The sequence below is a fragment of the Mya arenaria genome, chromosome 2, assembly GCF_026914265.1.
Source record: "Mya arenaria isolate MELC-2E11 chromosome 2, ASM2691426v1".
In the NCBI taxonomy this organism is placed as follows: Eukaryota; Metazoa; Mollusca; class Bivalvia; order Myida; family Myidae; genus Mya; species Mya arenaria.
In genome coordinates, this window is record NC_069123.1 from 16,979,559 (window position 1) to 17,002,937 (window position 23,379).

The 23,379-nt window shown below is 35.2% G+C and overlaps 2 protein-coding genes across 3 annotated transcripts; one reads left to right on the forward strand and one right to left on the reverse strand.

Annotated features, from left to right (window-relative positions):
* The first annotated feature begins 285 nt into the window (after positions 1-285).
* Positions 286-11,186, forward strand: LOC128217808 (uncharacterized). The gene is made up of 8 exons (XM_052925208.1): positions 286-306; positions 598-696; positions 1,282-1,350; positions 2,377-2,514; positions 4,350-4,797; positions 5,562-5,733; positions 6,476-6,673; positions 7,860-11,186. The coding sequence occupies exons 3-8, from the start codon at positions 1,283-1,285 to the stop codon at positions 8,144-8,146; spliced, it is 1,311 nt and encodes a 436-aa protein (XP_052781168.1). The 5' UTR covers positions 286-306; positions 598-696; position 1,282; the 3' UTR covers positions 8,147-11,186.
* Positions 11,187-11,822: 636 nt separating this feature from the next.
* LOC128217795 (uncharacterized) lies at positions 11,823-18,221 on the reverse strand. 2 transcript variants are annotated; one of them, XM_052925197.1, is made up of 5 exons: positions 18,072-18,221; positions 15,960-16,631; positions 15,335-15,583; positions 14,477-14,579; positions 11,823-12,444 (listed from the first exon to the last, which is right to left on the reverse strand). In XM_052925197.1, exons 1-5 carry the CDS (start codon positions 18,074-18,076, stop codon positions 12,250-12,252), a joined length of 1,224 nt encoding a protein of 407 aa, XP_052781157.1. In that variant the 5' UTR covers positions 18,077-18,221; the 3' UTR covers positions 11,823-12,249. The 2 variants fall into 2 exon arrangements, with proteins under 2 accessions (XP_052781157.1, XP_052781147.1); XM_052925187.1 differs by having other exon boundaries at positions 14,318-14,579.
* Positions 18,222-23,379: the final 5,158 nt, after the last annotated feature.

Sequence of the window (23,379 nt, forward strand, 5' to 3'; positions counted from 1 at the left end):
ACCCGAGAAGAAAAAGACAGGCTGTATAAAGCCAACTTGGGTGAAAAAAAAATATCATTTGAAAAAAATGATGATGCCACGTATCTGAAGAGTCAGTTGGAGGAGCAGTACCCCAAGTTGAGTGGAATTGGAGGATTTGAGTTATTGAGGACCCAGGCACGGAGCCGATGCGACTTGGAAGTGATAAGTGTGCCTCCTGGTGGCTATACTGTAAACTTCCTGTCGAATCAAAGTAACCTTGGTCAGGCAGTCTGCTATATACGACCTATACAAAATAATCTGTCTCTGGAAGGACAAGAATTCACTGTAAGTAAACATAATTATAAGGGATTTGTCTCCAAACAATCCTTAGTAATAGATATTGTTATACAGACTTCTTACTTAATTTCTGCATTGATCCAATCCATTATGATATACAGTTAATATGTGTATGATTTTGATCTTGGATAACCTTGATTATTTGCCAGATTTAACCAGAAGGCGAGACAAAATGTTATGAGACTTGGTCTATGAAAAATGCAGTTTTTTCTGTGTTTGCACACTAAATTGTACTTTTAATTTAAGTGAATTATGGCTAAAGACATTGTGTTATTTTAGGATGATGATGGTATTCAGGAAGAGTGCATTCGATGTCACATGATGATTCCTCTGAGACTACTTAGGGAGCATGCTGTGACTTGTGGAGTTACAGAGGAGGTGAATTATGTTTACTTAAAATCCTCACAATAATCCCAGGGCATTTGAACCACTTAAACATTACATTTTCGCATGTATAACATTCATTCTTGCTTAAAACATTCATTCTTGCTTAAAATTTTACTAGTGATTAATTAATATTCATATGATCAGCCAAAGGTTCTCCTACTAGAGCTTTGAAGACCATATTTCAGTGTCTGCAGAAGTTGAGCACACATTATAAAAGAACCAATTAACTATGATTACTAAATGTGGGACTTGCCAAACTTTATGGAACTCCCAAAATAGCTCATAAAGACGATGTGCAGAACCAATGAACCAACGCACCAGTTCAGGGTCAGGAATACAGCTGAGGGTCAAAGGCCTGAGCCTTGGATTTCTTGTCCACTCAATTTCTCCTAAACCCCTTGAAGGATTTTCATGAAACTTGTCAAATATTTACCTCATCAAGACGATGTACAGAACCCATTAACCATCCAAGCAGAACCCATAAACCATCTGCATGTCCTAAAGGTCAAGGTTATAGCTGAGGGGGGTGCAATATGTTTTTTGTGTATAAACAACCTAGTTTTGTATTAAATTCAGGATGAAGTTCTACCACCATTTCCCAAGAAGAGAAATGTTATACAGACACCAGTGTGCCAATTTGCTTGTGTAAGTATTTAATACATATATATGAAGGGTGATCAAAAAGTTTGTGGACTACAAAATGTAATGTTACTTGGTAGAGTTTTAGAAGATACATGTAATAGACATGAAACTAGGATCATGGGTAGAGTATTGCAAACTACTAATTAATGTAGCTTCACTCTTGAATTTTTTTCCTAACATCTTTAGTGATGTCCTAAAAATTGACCTGTTTTGCCTTCCTTTCTTATACATTTTGATCTTATATCTAGGAAATCAATGAAACTAATGGGGGGAATTAGATGTTGCAGACGTAGAGCCAAAACACTTTTTATAGAAATATATGAAATGTTTGCCTGAGGCTTTGGAATTTTTAATGCAAAATCGTGTTATGCCAGTAAATGTTGTGTCTGGTAATATTTTGGAAACCTGAAGAGGTAATCATGTATCTTTACATTGATATTGTGTAGCATTATGCACAATTTTTCCAGAGTGCCAGCAGCTGCCCTGGAAGTCCATTTTCACAGTAACTATATTGTTATAGTTTATGTTGAAGTTTATGTTCTGTTGACTGTTACAGTTCATGCTCCAGGATGGTGATATTATAAAACAATTGTCATTCTGTTCTCTGTTATTGTACCCCTGCTTTACGAAGTATACATGTAAGAATCACCCATGTTGACATGTCACGTCCGTCACATCCCGCGCCGTTCCGTCCTGTCACTCATTAAACAAAGTTAAATATTTCGAGTATGACTAGTGATATTGCAATGAAATTTGGCACACAGGTTTAGAGGCATAAAAACAATGAGGAAGACAGGTATATGGAGGACAATTCCTGCCCAAAATCCAACATTCTTCATTGCATTTGAAGTTGTCGTTTTGAAAATTTATTATGTAAAGTGTGTTGGCGTTCACTCATTTGCCCTCTTGTCTTATTTTTTCATGTTTTGGGTGAATTCATCTAAAATTGTTATGTACATGCAGATGTTTTATTTCACCATTTTGTTAGCTTTCAAACAGAGTGAATATCATGTTTCATAAATATTTCAGGAAAGAGACTGAGTCTGGTGTATGTCCAGTTTGTGATAAAATCTTCCCGATAGAATTGTTACCAGAGCACGCTGATGTTTGTTGCCAGTCTGATGAAGTTTGCCAGTCAGGGGAAGCTGAAGCTAAACATGTGTTCAAGTAAGCCTTAAAACAATACACTGAATTTATTTCTGGTGCTAAAGATCAAACCACATGATGATAGTTTTACAGTCGGCCAAATCTAATAATTCATGTCCTGTAGTAATTAGATTGTAAAATGAAAATCAGTATTTACTGACAGTATTCTATATATTTAATAACATTTGGATAAAGTTACGACCCTTTAAGTTTCAAATTAAAACCTCTGGTTAAGATTCTGTCTGAAACTACACTCAAATCTATATCTTTTTAAAAGCCTTCCCAATCTGCACACCAGCTTTAATATTTTAAGTTAGATAACTCTATTTTGCATTTATTTCAAGTATCGTTTTGTTTACTTTTCAACTCATAAGTTCTGGTTCAAGTTTTGCTTGAAACTACATGCTAGTTAGGGCCCGCAAAGAAATGCAAGTGCCCTATAGTAATCACCCTGTCTGTCCATTCGTCTATCAGTTCATCAACATTTTCCTCTTTTTTTTGTCGAGCCCTCTTGTGGTGAGCGAGACATAGTTGTCACAATGCCGGTTCCGTGTATGTGTGTGCGTGCGTCCGTCCATCCGGACTGAACCTTGTCCGGGCTGTATCTTGACCATGCATTTTAGGATTTTCAAAAAACTTTCCATGAAGGTTCCCCATGATGAGGCGGCTTGTCGCTCACAAGACCCAGGTCTGTACCTCAAAGGTCAAGGTCACACTTAGGTCAAATGTTGAAATGAGTACTGAACCTTGTACGGGCTGTTTCTTGACCATGCATTAAAGGATTTTGAAAGAAACTTTCCATGAAGGTTCCCCATCATGAGGCGGCTTGTCGCGCACAAGACCCAAGCCTGTACCTCAAAGGTCAAGGTCACAATTAGGTCAAATGTTGAAATGAGTACTGAACCTTGTCCAGGCTGTATCTTGACTATGCATTAAAGGATTTTGAAATAAACTTTCCATGAAGGTTCTCGATGATGAGGCGGCTTTTCACGCACAAGACCAAGTTCTGTACCTCAAAGGTCAAGGTCATGCTTAGGTCAAAAGTTTGAATGAGTACTGAACCTTGTCCAGGCTGTGTCGTGATTATGCATTATAGGATATTCAAAAAACTTTCTCTGAAGGCTCCCCATCATGAGGCAGCGTGTCGCGCATAAGACCCAGGTCTGTACCTCAAAGGTCACGCTTGGGTCAAAATTTATGAGACAGAGGTGCAGGTCTAAATTTTGAAGTGCACCTCTACTTAATTGGTTGATAATAGAGATTCTTCTCTATATTTAGACCTTTGCGTCTAAATAAAGAAATGCACTTTCTAAATTACATAAAAGTGCACCTCATAATACTTATTATATATATATATATTATATATATAACTGCTTATTGTTCAACTGGTGCAATTGCATGGAAGAGCATTATGTCTGTGTCAAAGGCTCTTTCAACGGGCTCGACATTTCGCCTGTTGGCATCTAGTCTTAATAATTTTACTACAACCATAGAAAATATCATCTGCAAACTTAATACACTTACTCATAGGAACAATGTGCTCCTTCATGGCAAGTAATATACTTCCAACTTTAATATTTTAAGATATATGGCCCTTTGCAACTTTTGTTAAATTACACATTTCAAGTTTTTTCCTAATAACTTAAACCACTGAAGAGATCGTCTTCAAAATTCATACACTTAGTTACAGTGACAATGTGCTTTTTCTTTACATGTTATAAAATAAGAACTGAAATATTGTAAGATTTATGGCTCTTGGTATTCAACTTAAAATATCTTTTTTCTTAGAACCAGGACGCAGGACGCAGAGGTAAAAAAATCACTGATGTCACACTTCTTCATTTGTATCATTGCAGCTCATTTGATGATTATTTGTCATCAAAGACTCTGAATGGGGAGAAGCTCTGGGACATATCAGTAATCCGAAGAATGCTTGTCCAGCAGGCCATGGAAGAAATTGAGCAAGCGCCAGAAGAAGAATGGAACAGGAAGTTTTGTATAACATTCATAGGGGAAGAAGGTTTGGACTCCGGCGGATTGACGAGAGAGTTCTTAACATTGCTTTATGACCATTCCCCTGTTTTTGAGAACAGTGTTCTCAGCTTTGATGCACAATTACTTGAAAAAAAGCATTACTTCTTAATGGGACAAATGGTTACAATGGGCATTTTAAGTGGCCATCCAGGACCAAGGAATCTCATGAAACATGTTGTGGACTACATTGTCAGTGGAAGAACCACAGGTATAACAGATATACCTGTAGATCAACTTGGCCGATTGGATGCTGTGTCAGCTATACAAGAGGTAAAATATATTTTTAAATGGTATTTTTAGGCTTAAATAAAAAGCTTTCAGGCTAGTTGTTGTGCTCTGTTACCAGACGGAATAGGCTAGTGCTCTGAAAAAAACTGTAAGTTATTTATTAAGTTATTTCCATGCACACTCATCAACTACATAAGTTATAATTGCCCTTGCTTCTTTGGCAATATTCAGAAGTTGGGGTGTCTATGTACTATTGACACATTTCTGGCATAGGGCAAACAACACCAATAAGGAAGTGACTATACAATTTTATTTGGTTGTCTATAACCTAAAGGAATGTCATGGTACACTTCATGTTATTCTGTTTTTGTAATAATTACTGTTTAAACATACATGCCATATTTCTGAGAGGCTTCCCAGGGGATTTTGGTCTGAATTCCAGGGGATTTTGATATTATACCAGGGGATTTTTACACGACGAAAATTTGCGCAATATCTGCATTTATAATATAAGAATAAATACAGAAATACATTCAAATTACAATAATTTTTGGACAAAGTCATCATGGTCCTTCATGGAATTTCACACTCATAATATTATTGATGCTTTCCACTGTCAACCTGAAGCAAGTTTTTAAACATTTTTTTTTTTTTAATTCCAGGGGATATGGATCCCCCGACGGGGGACCAGGGGATGGGTAGAAATTCCGGGGGATTTTTCCCCCTGCCGGGGGATATGGCATGTATGGTTTAAATGAAATTAATCTCTTATATATAAATACATGCAAATACTTTGCTATTCACAGATTTCGGATTCAGTTGATTGCAACCAGATGATAGAGAAATATGGGGATCTGCTGGAAGCCTGTGGTTTTAGAAAAGTCTTGTCAGTAGAAAGCAGACAAAATGCTGTGTCTGCGATGAAGAGCTATTACTTGTTCAACCGATTTATTCCAAGTCTACTGCAGTTTGTGGAAGGTATGTGTATTTGTGTTTTCCCCTAAATATTTGTGGATAATGTGTTCAGTGTAGATTAATTATTGTATATTATAGTTGCAATATTGCATTATCTTGGCCAGCTTCTTTGCACTGCTACTCATATACAGGTGTAAGGAATACCAAGCTCTGGCACTGTGTGTCTGCCTTAAGACTGAGCATCTGTGTATTGAGCTATTTGACCCCACTAAAATTGTTCCACTGTTTTAAGTAAAGATTGTTAAAATCTATAGGACTGGTGCGTTAACAGATACACTTAATAAACTTGTGGACTCCTTAGGGACATTTGACTACCATAGCAGTCCACTGTCTGCCATCACAGAAATCTTCGGCAGCTCCTTACATCCCTAGAATAACCAGCTGACATCGTCTCGATGTCCCTAGCAATATTATTGATTTCCCTTAACAAACGACCGTTAAAATCAATTATCAACCACTAACTTCCTTAGCAAGCAGCAACTTCCTTAAGTAACCACTCACGATTTGGTCATTTTAAGCAGGTTAGCGATTTAGGGCAATATTGGCCCTCCTGGTGGTTTATTTGAATTCTTCTTTAGAAGTTAAAATATGAAGCTTTACAATAATTCAGTAATGTCAGTTTTGCTAATAACAATATTCTAATAATAATTATTTAAAATTAAAGCATATGACTCATGGTTTGGAGCACAGAGATACCCATAGGAAAATTTAAGTTTTACAAATCTTCTTACCCTAATTGTTTCAGGTCTCAAACTTCATGGCATGCTAGACATGTTGCGGAAATGTCCGGAGAAGGCATACAGTTACCTTATGCAGACAGAGCATGTGGACAGCTTGACCATCAAAGGTTTTTTTAAGCCTGTATTTTCTTCCGATAAAGCAGAAAAAGAAGATGAAGAAGTAATTCTATGCAACTTTCACCAGTTCCTGAAGAAACTTGAACGTATGTATCACTTGTAGCCGTTACTATACACCAAAGGTGATTTTGTAGTTTACTAGGCATAAAGTCACTATGACTTGTTGGTTTGGTATTTGACAAGATTTAGTTGCTGCTTTGTCTGTCGGAGCTGAAAAATGGGTACTTGGGTGGCTAGGAAAACAATATATACAGTTCATTAGGAACTCTTAGGAGGCTAAATTGCTCTTACGAGGCTAAAAATATATTTGAGATAGTCACGTATGTATCCATTTGTGGCGTCCTGCAGTGCACAAGAACCATAATCCTATCATGCATGTTTATTGAGTAATCTCCCCTGGCATACTGTTTAGTGTTACTTTGTAGTTGTTGTTTTGATTAACTTTCTGAGCTCCTACAACAGATTTACTGAGAAAAAAGTTCTTAAACCATGTTTTGAAGAGTAACACACATATTATAAGCTCACCTGAGCAAAATTGGAGTTGATAAGATTAGTCTAAGTTCCTTCTAGTTCGGCTTGTCCAGGCATTAACTTGGCTATGTGTAAATGCTCACCATGAGTACAATCATGTCTGTAGGTTACTGGCCAAAGTTGCACATAAAGGCCATGGTTTAATTATTTTTTTTTTATGTTCAGATTGAAACATGGGTTTTAATTTGGGTAATAGAAATAGTCAATATATATATAATGAAGACCTGTCTGTGAATGCATACCACACTCATTCCACTAAGACAGAAAATGTAATTAAACACACGAGTGATTTTTACAAAGTTGTCCTGAAAAAAGCCTTCTTGATTTTCAAATGACATAGTGAGTATGGAGTCAACCTCTAAATTATGATTATTGAAGCTTTATGGTCAAATTAAATCCAATTATTAGAAAAAAAACAGTACTTATCTTTATATTAAAAAACACTGTTCCAACAACGCAGAATGATCAGGGTATTAATCCAATATAGGTGTAGTTCAATTCAATTTCAAAATATGATTAATTTTGGCATTTTAAATCTTAACTTTGCCATTTATGTTCTAATAATAACCACTAATAGTAAGAAAAGTGTTTTATGTGTTTGGACAGTTTTACATGTATTCCATCTGCTTCTAGAAACACCCATATCAATATTATTAGTGTCCTAACAATGGCAGCAAATACCCCGGTACAGTATGTTTTTCATTTCATTATCAGTATTTTTTCCTTTTTTGTATATTCCAGGAGGGAAAATTTCATGCATTAGCATCGATGCTGAAACTGGGTCCTCATCTGAAGTAAACCCCAACACAGGACATCTCCTTCAAGCACTGATTGGATGCCCAGCTCTCCCAAGCTGTATTACAGAGGGAATAATAACCTTTGATCACAAAAGTGATTATCTTACAACTGTAAACACATGTGCCCCTTCAATAAACTTCAGCAAATTATCAGTGATAAAGAACTATAGTTCATTTGAAGAACTGATGAAAAATGTCATTGTTGGATCATATGGCTTTGGACGTGAATAAATGTTAATTTAGCAGATCTATATGTTTAGAGCCCCAGCAGAGGCTGGTGAGGTAATTAAAGGTTTTATTTTGGAAACTATATCTTGTGTAAAGGACCTTTTAGAGGGCACGGTGTAGTGTGTTAAAGTCATGTTTTGGAAATAATATTACAACACTTTATTGAAACCACAGGCCTTAGAAATTAGACATTTGGCCCATTGTTGTTGCTATTGTTGTATTAATCACTTTCAGTTATAGCCAAAGTTATTTTTATGCCCCCGAAGGTGGGCATATTAAAATCACACCGTCCGTCCGTCCGTGTGTCCAGGCTGTAACTTTCCCTTGTATGGACAGATTTTAAAATAACTTGCCACATGTGTTCGGCATACTAAGACGACGTGTTGGGTGCAAGACCCGTGTCCCTACCTCTAAGGTCAAGGTCAGGTGGTTATTCACAATGGAGTGCTGTATATAAGGATACAGAGTATTGGTTGTTATGTCCGGGCTGTAACTTTTTCTTGTATGGACAGATTATAAAATAACTTGCCACATGTGTTCGACATACCAAGTCTACGTGTCATGTGCAAGGCCCATGTCCCTACCTCTAAGGTGAAAGATACAGTTAGTGTTTATTCACAATGGAATGCTGAATATAAGGACATAAGAATGTAAGTTGTCAAGTATGGGTGGTATTTTTTTATGTTCAGAGGCAATTTAAAATAACTTGCCATATGTAATTGTTTGATCTTTAACTTTTCATGTACTGACCTTGTTCATAGGTCAATGTCACATTCGGGGGCATTCGTCACATACTGTGACAGCTCTTGTTTGATGTCTGACTTTAACAAGCTTTATTGTAAAATAGTCATAACTTTTCAAAATTAATATTAGCACATAGCAGTGGTTCCTAACAGTGATATAATCACTAACAGTGATATAATCATAATATGTATTCATTCAAGCATGAAGGAAAAAATACCTACACAGTTTCACGACATCACTTATGTAGTGTCTGTAGATAAGTGTTTAAGCTGTGGATTTCTCCCACCTCAGATAAGTAGATCCAATAATTTAACCATGCTAGATATTCTTATCTTGCCCACGGGCGAAGATAAAATGCCCGTATGGAACTCCTTTTTAATGGTCACCACATTATAATAACCTCCCTTGTTGAAGACTGTCGTCAGTAGCATCAAGGAAATCTTGTCTTATGGTAATATTTAGAACGCTTATTAATTATTTCTCGCTTCAAATGTCACCATAAAATAGTTTTTACGCACCATTCAAGAAATAATGCTTCATTTTCCTTAGAACTATTTAAAAATACCGATTTGACTATTAATATCAACTTGATCACTGCGCGCGTATCCATGACTACCACGTGCTATCGCATATCCATACGCAATTATTTTCACTAAGCACAAAAGAGTTCCAGCAAAAAATACATTTTTAATTAATTTTGTTTAACTGAGGTGGGAGAAAAAGCATCTACCATAGCCAGTCGTGTAAGATAGTTTCATCCCGACCCTACGCTCGGGTCGGAATGATCCTATCTTACACTCTCGGCCATGGGAGATACTTATAGTCTTCCACTAATTAGCAGTCATTTTCAAATAAATTATTTTTCAAATACAGTAATCTGTATTAGACGAGAAAAAGATAAGTTCAACCCTTCAACTGAAACAGTTTTATTTTGGAGGAAAATCAAGATGATACAATAAATATGTAATTGAATTACTTGAAACTTAGCATGTATCATCGACCACATATATTGTGTAAACTTTGAAGATAAAATTAATGACATCACATCATCAACAATTTCATGGAGAATTTTGGGTTTAGAAAGACATTTGTCTGATTTATGTATCACTCAATGTGTAAAATCCGTACAAAATTATCTAAAACGACTAAAAATATATTAATTTATTTCTACTGCCTTTCAGATAATACAAAAAAATAGTTATATTATAATGTTTTAAGGTGTAACTATGACACATTTACCAGTAAATTTTGTTCAATACTTGAAGGGTCCAGGCCCGGGTTATAGTTTGTATAATGTTGTATTATTTCAGTCACATTTATGCTTAAATCATGTTGTAACATTGAAATATGATGTTATGAACCTAGGCGATATTCTGCTTAAAATAATTCACAATAAATTGATATTTCTGAGAAATTACGTTTTGCATTGTCATAGATCTTATAACTGGAAGTCAGAACTTTAATTTCTTTGGCCTGGAATTTTATGTTCAATCATATATCTTAACCCTCTGCCTTATTATTAACTTAAAGTTAGTCAAGCCTTGTGCTTTAATGTTTGTAAAAGCCTACCATTAAATTAAATTCTGAAAAAAATAATTACCAGACCTTTCTTACACTCATTCTTACATAAGTCAAGGGACCTTTCAATCGATTCCTTGTATGATGTGGAACTTTTTAGGGAATGTGAGAATTCCAACTTATTATAATCGAAAATGTACACCGGAATCTGCCTACATGTTTGCTCAGTTACGTGACCCTCGGTTCAGTCACTGAAGTTTCCTACAGGAAGCTGTGAGAACTCTGCACAGGCATTATTCAATATAGCTCTACAAAATGGGCACAAACGTTCAGTTGATTTTCTCATGTTAAGGTTCAAATGAATTATGGGAATTATGAGAAAGTCTAGACCAAAATCATTTTCCAACTGTGTAAATCTTGACAGACTCTCAATTGTTATTTTAGAGTGGCCTTTTCGGGCAGAGAAAAAAAATAGATTGGCATCTTTGTGCAAAATATGATTGAAATTAGTTCACTTTTCAAAAGATATTGATCAGAAACTCAATATTTGACCTGGTGTCCATGTTTTCAAACATGTTTAGAAAATCATAAACACAAAATTTCAAGAAGATCTAATTAAAATGATGCTTCTATGGCATGTACAGGTAAATTGGTAGTTTCTGTAAAGATTTTTTAAGTTTCTACTATATATATGTACATATAAGAAATAGGGGCGCTGCCCCCTGTTGGCCATGTTTTTTTACAAATTATTTTATTTTGAACAATCTTGTTGGAGGGTCACCAATGGACCATTTCTATGAAATAATCTAAATCAAACCACGGTTTAGGAGATGCAGTCAAACACTTTTCTATTTTTTGCTCTAGCAGCCCCTACATGTATGTGGAGCCAAGTGGAGCTGTTAAATAACTTTGAAAAAGTACCATCAACGAAACATTTATGTAAAGTTTGAAGAACAAAGGTCCTGTGATTTAGATGGAGTGGCTTAAGTAGATGTCGTTTGAAATAAATTTTTGTTGGATGCATGACATTGGACAACAGCTGACAACAATAGCTCACCCTTGAGCACTTTGTGCTCAGCACAGCTAATAAGCAAGCATAAAATATGCATGTTTAAAAACTAGATAATTAATTTTGAAAGGCAACTTTACAATTAAAATGTTGCTGTATTTCCATTGTTCTCTTGGATAAACACTTTAATAACTAAATACTGTTCAATAGGCATTTAAATGCTTAATACTCTCACAAATCTATCAAAACACTACAAACATGTGTTAGGATTTATAATCATGTTGAGCATAAATATACATGTATAATAATAACCGGTCATTTTTTTCCCGAATATCTTCATAAAAAAAGCATTTTCTATTATGAATGACAATATACAGTGTTTTTAGTTGAAACTGTAAGTATAAAAGATTAATATTGCAATGCTTTAATTATTTCTTTAAAAACATAACATCAACTGTTTCATAATTTGGACCCCTTCCTTTTGTAAATTGAACATTTTGACTACATGAAAACTGATACAGAACTATTACTGGCATAATCTGATAGCCAACATATTTCTCTTTACATAATAATAATGGTTGCATTTATGAGTCCATCACTTGAAGCAAATTTTGTCTATAAAATATAGGCTTGAACTCTGTGATGTTGACTGATGTCCTTATGACATTAACTCAAATACAAATTTAACCAATTTCCAAAGTCATCAAACTCAGTCAAAATATACAAAGGGGTTAGGTGTCCAAATGTTTCATTTTCTTTTTATACATTTAATTATTGACAGAATCGTATCATTCTTTGAGAATATTAAATTCCCCTTAGAAACAGTGCACTTAAATCAATTTACAGTCCAAAATTCCAGTATTTCTTTGTAAATATCAACACCTAAGTTGTTTGAATCTTTTTGAAGAATATCTTGTATCCGCTGTCTGTGATCATCGCCTATTTCCATGGTAGCTGGAACTTCAACTGATTCCTGGTGGAATAACACTGTCTCTGGGTTGTAGTCTATACCATAAACATCTGTATCGACCTGCAATACCAGACAAGATAGAGAACAGTCAGTTATATGTGCCGTATATATGGACATGTATGAACAAACAATTATATGGTATGTACAAACAAGATACTATCTTCAATGTTGCTTTTTTTTCAGGGCTCATGTGCGTATGAACGACATATGACTTTCAGCAAAAGCATGATGCGTGCTGTAACAGATTGGGCACAAAATGAAAGCTTTGAGCTTTAATATCTTACATGTAGGAATTTTAAACTTACAAGTAAAGATGAAACACATGAAGTTTGGAAATAATATCTTTAAAACAGAGCCTGGATTATATTATTGACTAAAGCTGAAGACTTACAATATTCAAAGCGCTATCTCCAAAACTATTCCAGATTTCAATTTTAGAAATAGTAGATGAGAAGTGGTATTATAAGAAACCACCATCAATTGGTATAATTGTATTTCCGAAATAAGACCCCTTTTATCTAACAGTCATAAATTATAACAAACCCTTTATTACGTTATGGGCATTCTTAGACCAAAAATATAGTGCTATAAAGGAGTTACAGTGCACCACAAAGAAAAAAATCAAAACTTTAACTTCAACATCTTGCATTTAGGAACTGAGATTTTGATCCAAGCTTTAAACTTGACTTAGACTTTATAGAGGCAAACACTCTGACAAAATTTCAAAATTGCTCTACCAATGTTCACACATATTTTACGAGCTTTACCTAGTATCCTAGGTTTTGACCAAACATGACTCAATTTCAAACTTGTCCTAGATTTGATTTGAGAGAAACACTGACCAAGTGACATGAAGATGGATAAAAAATGTGACCTCTACATCATTCACATGTTTTTTCCAGGATTTCAGAGTGACCATATTTTTAACCCTTAATGACACAGTTTTGAAATTTATCTAGATATCACTGAGGCAAAGATCACATAAAAATGTGACCTCTAGAATATTAACATGTATGTTTTCAAGATTCACCAAGTGCCAATGTTTTTTGAGCCCATGTGACAAAATTTCAAAAGTGAACTAGATTTTAAAGCTGCACTCTCACTGATTATCAGACAGTTTTGACATGTTTTTATTTTTTAGTCTCAGAATCAGCTGATTTTTTCAATTCAGTCATATAAGATAACTTGCAGTAGAACATATCTCAAATGTTTGGAAAACTGTGCAAAATTTCGTTTTTCTTAAAGCGTTAGTAACGATTTTAGCCTTAAAACAAATTTTCAAATGTAAATATGAACAACTGCAATCTGATCTTTTGTCAGCAGTCTTATATCACTGGTTTCAATCTTATATCACTGGTTTCAAGATACTTTTGTAAAAATTGGCTCATTCAAAGACAAAAACTAAATAAGTTTTCAAAACGATCAATCTGTGAGAGTGCAACTTTAAAGAATCAAACATACTCAGCAAGGTTGATGAAGGTCTGATAATTGCTTAGATCTCTAGTGTTAACAAGCAGTGTTGGCATTCAAGTCGATGACAACAGACAATGGCTATGAGCATGGAAGAGCTTAAAATAGGTTTTAAGCATACAAGTGCTTGATTATAATACAAATGGAACTGCTTATTAGTCATTTCAGACCCCCTGTAAAATGCCTTTCTGTCCATCAGCTTTTTATCTGTCAACATTTTGTCTGAACTCTGCTAAAATATGTCATTCATATTTTCATTTATGTGCACAAAATAAATGAAATCGGTTGGGTAATTCTGGATTTATCGTGAACGGTATTTTGATAGAGCATTTTACAATATAACATTAAACAATATATTTTGAACCCTGCAAAACATCATTTTTTTAAATTTTGTATTGTGTCAACATTAATGCTCGAAAAGTCTAATAGAATTATTATTTAATCAATATTGCTGTGGGTTTGCCTGTTCATTAGTGGGTGGATGTCTAGAAGTCATCCACAGTTGAAGAGGAGTACGGTTGTTCTCTGTTCTAAGTGGACGCCGCCTCAGTGCCTCTGCAAATCGGTTTAAATGGGTTTGTATCCGTGGAACAAAGACGAGGTGTAGCATCATTATGTGTACCTCACTGGTGGGATCCAGGATACCCTCATTTTCTAGGCCGTAGAATATGGCATAGTACAAGCTTGTGACGCCAGCCCACACTTCTCTCCACAACCTTTCAATCCTTAAACATAAACACATGTCAAAATGATTTGAAATTGCAGTTGTAAAATCATAAATGATGTCAAACTGGCAAAAAGGTACCTTACAATACAGTGGCTATAAGTGAGTAACAATCATTTGAAAAGAGGTAAAAATCAGAAATAATAAGAGTGTCTTAATATGTTTCCTTGCCATGTTTTTGGAAGTACCATAATCTGATATTTATTGGCGTTTGCCTATATATACACAAGATTTCCTTAGCAACAGATTTTATCTTACAAGTGCATGACTTATTCAACAGATATGCAAGACAAACATTTTCAGGATAAATATGCAGGTCAAGGCAATAATTTATGCCCAAAAATGCAGTTCATTGAAAATTTGAAAAAAGAAAGACTATTTCGAAACAATACCATTATCCATGCAAGGTGAAGTAAAATATACCCAGGCTTAGTTCAAAGATTAAAGTAGACAATGTCCCATGCATCTATAATGACATACACATGACTCTTGACAAAGACATGACAGAGTTATTTTAATTCTCTGTGTAATTTATGTTGTGTCACTGAATGCATTTGCCAAGTTTCCTTAATGTTTCAGCATTCATTGTTGACATACTGCACTTATCTTGTATAACGTGGGATGTGACACAACAGGCAGGGATGTAATAGATGGGACACGACAACCAGCATGATTCCTATATATATATAAATAGCCCCCACTTGACCTTGTAAAGCATAGGTATAATAAGTACAATGTGTCATATACATGACATACCTTTGATTATGAACAGACCTCCCTGCAATAAATGGTCTATTGACTATTGGTTGGTGTTCAACCATGTACTCAGCCACTAAGACATTTTCACCACCCTTGTCAGATCGGACCCTTCTCGGCAAACCAAACTGCTGTACAGCCTCTAAAAAGGCATATAGAACGGTGTCTGCTCTGTTATTATTGCTGACATTCAGATATACTGGGAACCTGGAGTAACCATCTATTCCTCCATGTATAACAAGTCGCCATCTGTAAAACAAATACAAAAAGTCATATTCTAAGGAATAGATTGTGCCCTACTGGTTTAAAGTTTTGTCAGTAAAATATTTAGCTTTTTAACTCAGAGTTCTTTCGATATAGCAATGTATCTTATTTTTGTTATCCAATACTCATTCTGTATGCACAAAATTGGTTTTTATTTACCAGAACAAGTATGTGAACTTTAAAAAGCATATCTTTTTATATATTACCAATTTTTTGTAACTTGAAATTTTGAGCCAAATCTGTTTTCACTTTCATAAGCTTCGAAAAACAATGTGTGTTTCTGCTTTCATAAGAAAAAGATTGTGGCTTGAAAATCAATATGGTGATTGGTTAAATACATTGTATGAGACATAAAACAAACCTTATTAACTTGTGGTTTCCATCAATATGCCAAAGGGCTTGAGGACCACTAACAGAGTAAGTTCTTCTCTGTATTCTACATGAAGTCAGGAAAACTTTGCGAAACAAAACCCCACAAGGATCACACTCTCTTACAGCCTGCCTTACTCTTAACTCCTGTACCTTCAATCCTTGTGAAAGAAGAAGACTCTGAATAGTTCTGTACCCAACATTTGGAAAACTGGAACAGAGCTCTTCAACCTCTTGCCTTAAATCATTGTCAGATAAATTGCTATAAGTCTGTCTGATTGACAGGTTGAACTCTTCCATTCTTCTCTCAACTGTTCTCTTACTCACATTTAGTAATTCTGAAATTTCCTTTACTCTCAGTCCGGATTCAATTAGATACTGCAGTGTTTCACCAGGGATATCATATTTTCTACCTTGTCTTTTACAAACTTCTATTTCCGAAATTTCATTCTCTGTTGGTAACTGTTCTAGGATCTGAAGAGCTTCTTGAACAAATACTATACAGCTTCTTATACAAGTTAAGCTGGATAACTGTAACAAATATCTTAATATCTCTTGTAGCTCTATAGTAATGTTGAGAGTGCGGGCATTCTCTAAACTCTGAATCACATGCAGTATCTTCTGTCTGCAGAGATCTTTGATGCAGGATAGCTGTTCCTCAACACTGAAAATACGAATAAAAATGTTCATAATGCATTTTGCTCATGATAAGCAATGTTAAATTATTCAACTGCATTCTAGCGAGAACACTAACTTAACACAAATGTATATAGCTTGTTGAAATGACATGTTGCACTCAAGATCCCACTTTGTAGGTCAAGGCAATATTTAGAGGTGAATGTGAAAAGATGTAAAAGATCATGTCCTTTCTGCAACTTCCTCATGCACTTTTAAATAATTTATTTTCAATGTTCACTATGAGATAGTGTGATGTGTATGTAAAACAAATTACTAAATTTTTGTCCATGCATGCGGAAGTTGGAGCACAGACAAGAACTATTATACTAATTAATTTTGGCAACAAAGCAATAGTTTTCAAAATCATATGGTAACAAAAAGCAAATAAAATTCTGAAAACCTGATTTATCAGTTGAAAAATATATTCAAACCATACAGAAAACCCAATTCACATTTGACAAAAACCCTATTAAAAATTAGAAATACCCAATGCATTGAAAAGGCATTGGGTAATACCCAATTCCTGAAAAACCTTATATGTAGCTCTGTCAAGTTATGGTTACCAGTGGCAGTCAAAAGTTAAAAATTGCAAACTATTACCATGAATTTAAGTTATTTGACTAAAAAATGTTTGTACATGTTTTGCCATTTCACCCGTCCATTTGATCCTTGACCTCTGGAGATGGGCCTTGCACACAACATTTGTAAAATTTTTGATTGTGGACAAGTGTAATACAATAATAATACTATACAGAACAACGGTGTCAAGTTGGGGCGGCAACTGCCACTCCAATATTTGGAGGAGCAGTGCATTTTAATGAAAATGTCATAACTATAATTGTGAAAGACTGTTGCTATCCTTTTTACAATAGAATATTGACTTAATTTGGTCATATAAATCATAATTCTTGCTCATATTCTGCCATCAAAGGTACAGTAACTCTCATGTGAAAAAATGAAATTTAATCTAACCCCAGGATATTTTCTTTCCCTGCTGTGCTTTTTTTCCAATATATAAATAAACTTGCGATACTTTACTCCAAAACGAAGTGGGGCCTTGTCCTAGTCATTCTAAAATGCCCTCCAGGCTTTTTTTTTTACTGATGGCCTGGACGGCATTTTAGAATGACTAGGCCTTGTCCCCTTCCCAATGATGAGGAAAAAACCCTACCCCTGCAACTCTGCACATAGATAATGCACCTATATTTTCACAAGTGGAATCATCAGTATTCATTGCATGTGCCTCTAACACATACACAATTGACTAGAATACTTAGACTACCGAATTTCCGGAATAATAATTATCCGAAAATACATACAACCTTTACTGGCTTTAGGAAAAACGGCAGCCTAGCTTAAATCATTAAATGATCATTGTACCCGTTTACAATACAATCGATGTTGGCGATTGGATACTTCTACATACTTCATTGTTGGAAAGAGTCAAGGTCTTCCTATTTCCTTGTCATGTATACTTAATTGTTAATGTGTTGTTGTTTGTTGTTCTCCACATGATCGGATTAGTTTTCGTAGTATCAAATTTGTCAACACCGGTTCAGGGAGCGGTTATTATTTTTTACATTTTTACCAGTTATCCCCCGTCGTTTAAAAGGGCCAATTCTAGCGCACAAAACTAATTAATTTTGAAAAACTCTTAGTGTGCTATGCAAACTGCTGTTTCGAATACATAATACACAATGTCAGCATACGACTAAAATTACCATGATTTTTGTAAAATAAATATTGAAATACTGTAAGAATAAAATGTGTATCAAATTAATTTTACAATGCAAATTCAAATAAAGGAAAGAATATTTGAAAGCTAGCAAATTAAATATCTAATCATAGTTTGCATGTTTACAGCCTTAGAACTGAAGTGTAAATTGAATGTTCGCATATTTCAATAAGAACTCGAGTCACGTCAGCAAGTACAACAGCTTAATAACAGCATATTAATCAATAACACAAGTGAGAAACAGCAAAAATGCAATTCTAAAATGCAACATACGAAATGAATTGTATGTTAGAATGTCATAAAGCATAAAGAGTGAACTGGCGGATAATCCCTTCCATACAGATTTACCGTTTTGACAACTTTTTTTATTTTTTTGTCTTGGAATGAGCCAATTTTTGCGTCAGTATCAGCAAACCAGTGATATAAGACTGCTGACAAAAGATCAGGTCACAGAGTTTCATATTTCCGTTCGAAAATTGATGTTTTATGGCTAAAAGCGTTACTAACGGTCTAAGAAATGCATAAAACATCCTTTTTTGAAATTAAATATGAAAATCTGCGATCTGATTTTTGTCAATAGTCATATATCACTGGTTTCAATGCATATTCGCATACATTGGCTCGTTCCATGACAAATATAAATATAAAAGTTATCAAAACGTTTCTGCACATGTGAGAGTGCAGCTTTAAAGTAAAACTATTAAATAATTGGGTTCCTTTTGACAAATATACACATTTATATAAACTATATTTTATTCTTATATTTTCTTTAAAACGGTGTATAGTAATGTGAATGGAAGATGTTATTACGCTGCAAATGTCACATTTTAACACATTTTAACTATACTTGATAGCAAACCTTACCTTTTCCCTACAGTATGTGAACAATTTAATGCATATGTCTGTGCCCAAATGATCTTTGATTGCACGCATTTATGCCTTTTGGTTTCGGTGGTAATCCGACAGCCCAGTACATATCACTTTACATGGCTTTTTTACATGAACAAATCCCCATTCATAAATCTCCATTAAATAAAATATGATTAAATTAAAAAAAAAACACCTCAGTATGTGGAATCCCCGCGGATGTCCATGCCGCTAAAAATAAACCACAGTGTAATTGCGAAATGTATAAAATTAACCATTGTCAACCCTGTCTTATACATGTATATCAAAGTACTGAGAGGTTGGCATGACCTTTGGAGGTTGGAATGTTTGAATGGTATGGAGAACCTTTTCAGAGATTGAACTGATTAAATTTGAGTCTTATACGAAACGTTTTAAGTGAATATCCCAGTAGTTAGAGATCGCCCTGAGTGAATTCCCCAATGGGTACAAACATTCCAAACAGAATCTTGGTATTACAATGTGAGTATTCCAATGGGTAGTGTTTTTGTCCGGTGAAGTCATGCGAGTATCAAACACGCACATAGCAAGTTTACATTCACTTCAAGATTGTAAATACCGACTAAGCTATGATAGGTTTAGATCGGTATCATATCGAGCCATTGAACTGTCTCGCGATTTCTGTACTACCGTCTCCAAATTTCAAATGTTTTCGTTGATCTTAATATGCCAGGCCATGTCATATTTAATTGATTAAAATAGACGGTCTATGTTAGCATTCTGCTTTTGCCTGGATACGGAGAAGGACCTGTTACGGCGGAGAACGCCGGAATAGGGAAGGGGAGTTGTGCGTTTATTCAAAATGAAGGGCGGCCCTAAAGCCCCCCCCCCCCCCCCCCCACACTATCTGTGCGTGGACTACCCTGTTCTCAAGATGGTTCAAGTCCTGACACGTTTTGGCAAAGAATAATTGTTTCAGTTTTACACAGTCGAGTTATAAATCCTCTGTCGTGTTTAATCACTTATTGTCAAAAATATTTGATGTAATACAGTCTTGAATTCAGTACCTCTTATTTGCCTCATTTGCCTAGATGGCTGTAGAAATCTAGGCTATCGTAAAGAAGAAGATCAGCCTGCTGCCTGTTCGTCGTTCTTGAAGAGTTGAAAGTTTCTAGTATATTTGACACACACCCTTTTTCTCAGGACCTGTAGTCCCAGTTTATAAAACAGAATCCTTTTTCCAGTTTTAAATGGTCCTGTTAATGATATGGGTCCAAATTTGTGATCGTTTTTTAAACTTTACAAACCTTTTTCCTAATTTAAAACTTAAGAAATAAATCCGTCTGGCAAAATCTATACCTGCCAGACATTTTCAAACCATTTCGGAGTTACTCTTCCTTTTCCCTTTTGCCACAAATGAACTGCGGAAACTTGGCTGTGCAAATATAAATAGCACCATAATGAAGGATAGACTTACTGATATGCTGATATTCTACATTTCTATTAACAGTGGTTAACCATGTAAAATTATCGTAGATAGTTAGCCTAATGCACCAGTCAATTGTAACCACGACCCCCCCCCCCCCCCCCCCCCAGGTCCGGAGGTATACCGGGGATAGCCGGGGAAATGGGCCGTGTTTTTACCTACCTTTCAGGTGGCCGCGCAGTGCCGGGTGAATGCGGTGGTTTTGTCTTCGCTTTAAATATAGCGGGGAATGGACCTTACCTAGGGTCCCTGGGGTGCGGGGGCATTTGGCAGGGATTTTACCATCTGTTCGTTCCCGCAGGGCAGGGATTTTAGGCGGGGTTGGCTGGACCGAAAGTCCCCGCTATTCCCCGGACCTGGGGCCGTGGTTATAATTGACTGGTGCATAAGTAACGAATTTTGTGTAACTTGTTCATATACATGTACACATAGTAAAGAATGTGCGTTTTTAATGACGCTCATATTAAACATAGCACTTTTTGGGCCATGATTACGTACAGTCTCAAGTCCATGTCTACACTCAGACTCAGAAAAGCATTTTTATAAAGGAACAAAAAAATCATATCTATTCCATTTTTTTATATTTTATTTTCCATTTCTTTTACAAAAAAAAATCTATAAATACTAATAAAACATTCAAATAGTAATGTATTTCAGCAAATTTTACCTTCAATGCTACGATAGAAGGAATATTACAATGAAATGAAGTTTTGCCATAATGAGTCTTGAGTCTGAACTCAGACTTGAGACTGTTCGTAATCACTGCCTTACATTTCACTCTCCATTTCTAAGAGATGTGTTTCACATAAATATCCTGAGAGGAACCTGTGATTCAAGTTTGTTAAAATTGTATTCTTTTCCATGTGGTTAAGCAGGTGTTCACATATAATATGTTCAAGTGTCTTACATAGTATAGACGTAATGGACACTGGCCTATAGTTCTCAGCAAGGCGAACGTGCCTCTTTTTTACCTAGTCGTTCGTTAGCAAGCCGCTGTTAGTTGGTAGTTCTTCAGTGTAACATTTGAGATTTTATCTGGACCCAAAACTTTAGATTTGTTCAGTTTAGAGAGCAGTTTCTCGACGCCAGGTGCAGTAATATTTGATGATGAAAGTTCATACTTGTACTGTTTTTCAAGCGCCGGAAGTTATTACTGTGTGAAAACTGAGCTGAACTGTTCTAGGAAAATCTGTGCCTTGTCTGTACCTTCGTACACAATGACCCCCCTTTTGTTTTAACGGTGCTGTGGCAGTGTGCCAATGTTGTCCTGCATTACTATTTTATATATCACCAAAATGCGTTGTTGTTGTTGTTGTTTTCCCGACCTTCCAAAAATTGTCTGATTTTTTTCGCTTTGGGGCGGACTGGTTCAATATACGTCTGAAATCTATCTTAATGCAAGAATGATGTAAGATTTTCTCGTTTAACAATTTATTCTTAAGATGTCAAGAAATAACCTTGATTTAAGATGGAACGAATATGATGCATTGTTATCGGTTTGTTAATGTCATAAGTCAAAATCCAGTGCTAGCTTTATGCAAATGTACTGATTGTAACGTCTGCCACCTACCTATTTTCGTTTGTTTTGTATTTCGTGTTATCTTGTTTATATTAGCGGTAGAAACGTATTTCAGATGATCTATATAATTTATGTTGACGATACATATGAAGATTTACTGTATTTTTCGATTCCGGTAGCCGGCTTGCATGTAACAAATACTTCATCTTTGTCATCGATTATATGACGTCACATCCTCTTTCGATTAATATCGGTCTAAAAGGTAAACTGTAGAATTTTGTCATGATATATTTGATTTAAAGGCACAGTAATCCAATGTATATGTGTTCTATTAAAATTTGCATAAAATAACGCAAAAATTCTCTCGAATGAGATAATTTAGTTATAGTTGGAAAACCGAAAAGTCGATGTTATCGTTGTAAGAAATAACTGTTGTTGAGAAAGCCGATGTACTGTACAGTACAGTATTTCATCGTTATCAATAGGGCACAACTATATTTATAAATTGTCGATAGTATAAACATACTTTTTGGGTCATGAGTGTGTTTTATTTCATCCTATGTGTAGATCGGTGTCAAAAAAGGAACCGTCTAATATGTTGACTGACTGACGTTGCCTCTTTTACTTTACAGTACATAGATCATTCAATCATGTGATTTCTTGAAATGTTTAGTGCTAATTTTAGCATTAATTACCAATGCGAGTCTTTTCGTGTGTTCCTAATGTTTCCGGTTTCGTTATGACGTCACTTATGATAGCCAGTTATTATCGCTGCATATCGGCAGACATTCTTATGTCTTTAAGTTTAAATATCAATATCTTTACTACAATTTTGCAGTAAATGACATGTTTATATCATCCAGCATTGGTAGGAAATATGTTGGTTGTATGTCTCACAATATGTGAAAGTGCATAATTTAAGCGGTTTCTTTCCAACTTTGAATATTTAATGTTCAATATTCACGTGAAAACTGTACAGTATGACACCCACAAGGGAATTATGCACGAGCGCCTCAGCGCTAAATTATTGATAACATTCAAAATAAAATCCTGATAGCACTCACAGTGACACCATCAAAAATTGCTTGTAACATTTTTCCTTTTTTTCTTTCAAATTCAGTTATTTAACAAGCACTAAACTTACAGAT

Excerpts from the sequence above, each read along its gene's own strand:
- LOC128217808 (XM_052925208.1), top strand. The coding sequence starts at position 1,283 with ATGAAGTTCTACCACCATTTCCCAAGAAGAGAAATGTTATACAGACAC. Across the intron at positions 2,515-4,349 it reads GAAGCTAAACATGTGTTCAA|CTCATTTGATGATTATTTGT; the intron begins GTAAGCCTTAAA and ends GTATCATTGCAG. Across the intron at positions 4,798-5,561 it reads CTGTGTCAGCTATACAAGAG|ATTTCGGATTCAGTTGATTG; the intron begins GTAAAATATATT and ends TGCTATTCACAG.
- LOC128217795 (XM_052925187.1), bottom strand. Across the intron at positions 15,584-15,959 it reads GGAAACCACAAGTTAATAAG|ATGGCGACTTGTTATACATG; the intron begins GTTTGTTTTATG and ends TTTGTTTTACAG. Across the intron at positions 14,580-15,334 it reads AGGTCTGTTCATAATCAAAG|GATTGAAAGGTTGTGGAGAG; the intron begins GTATGTCATGTA and ends TTTATGTTTAAG.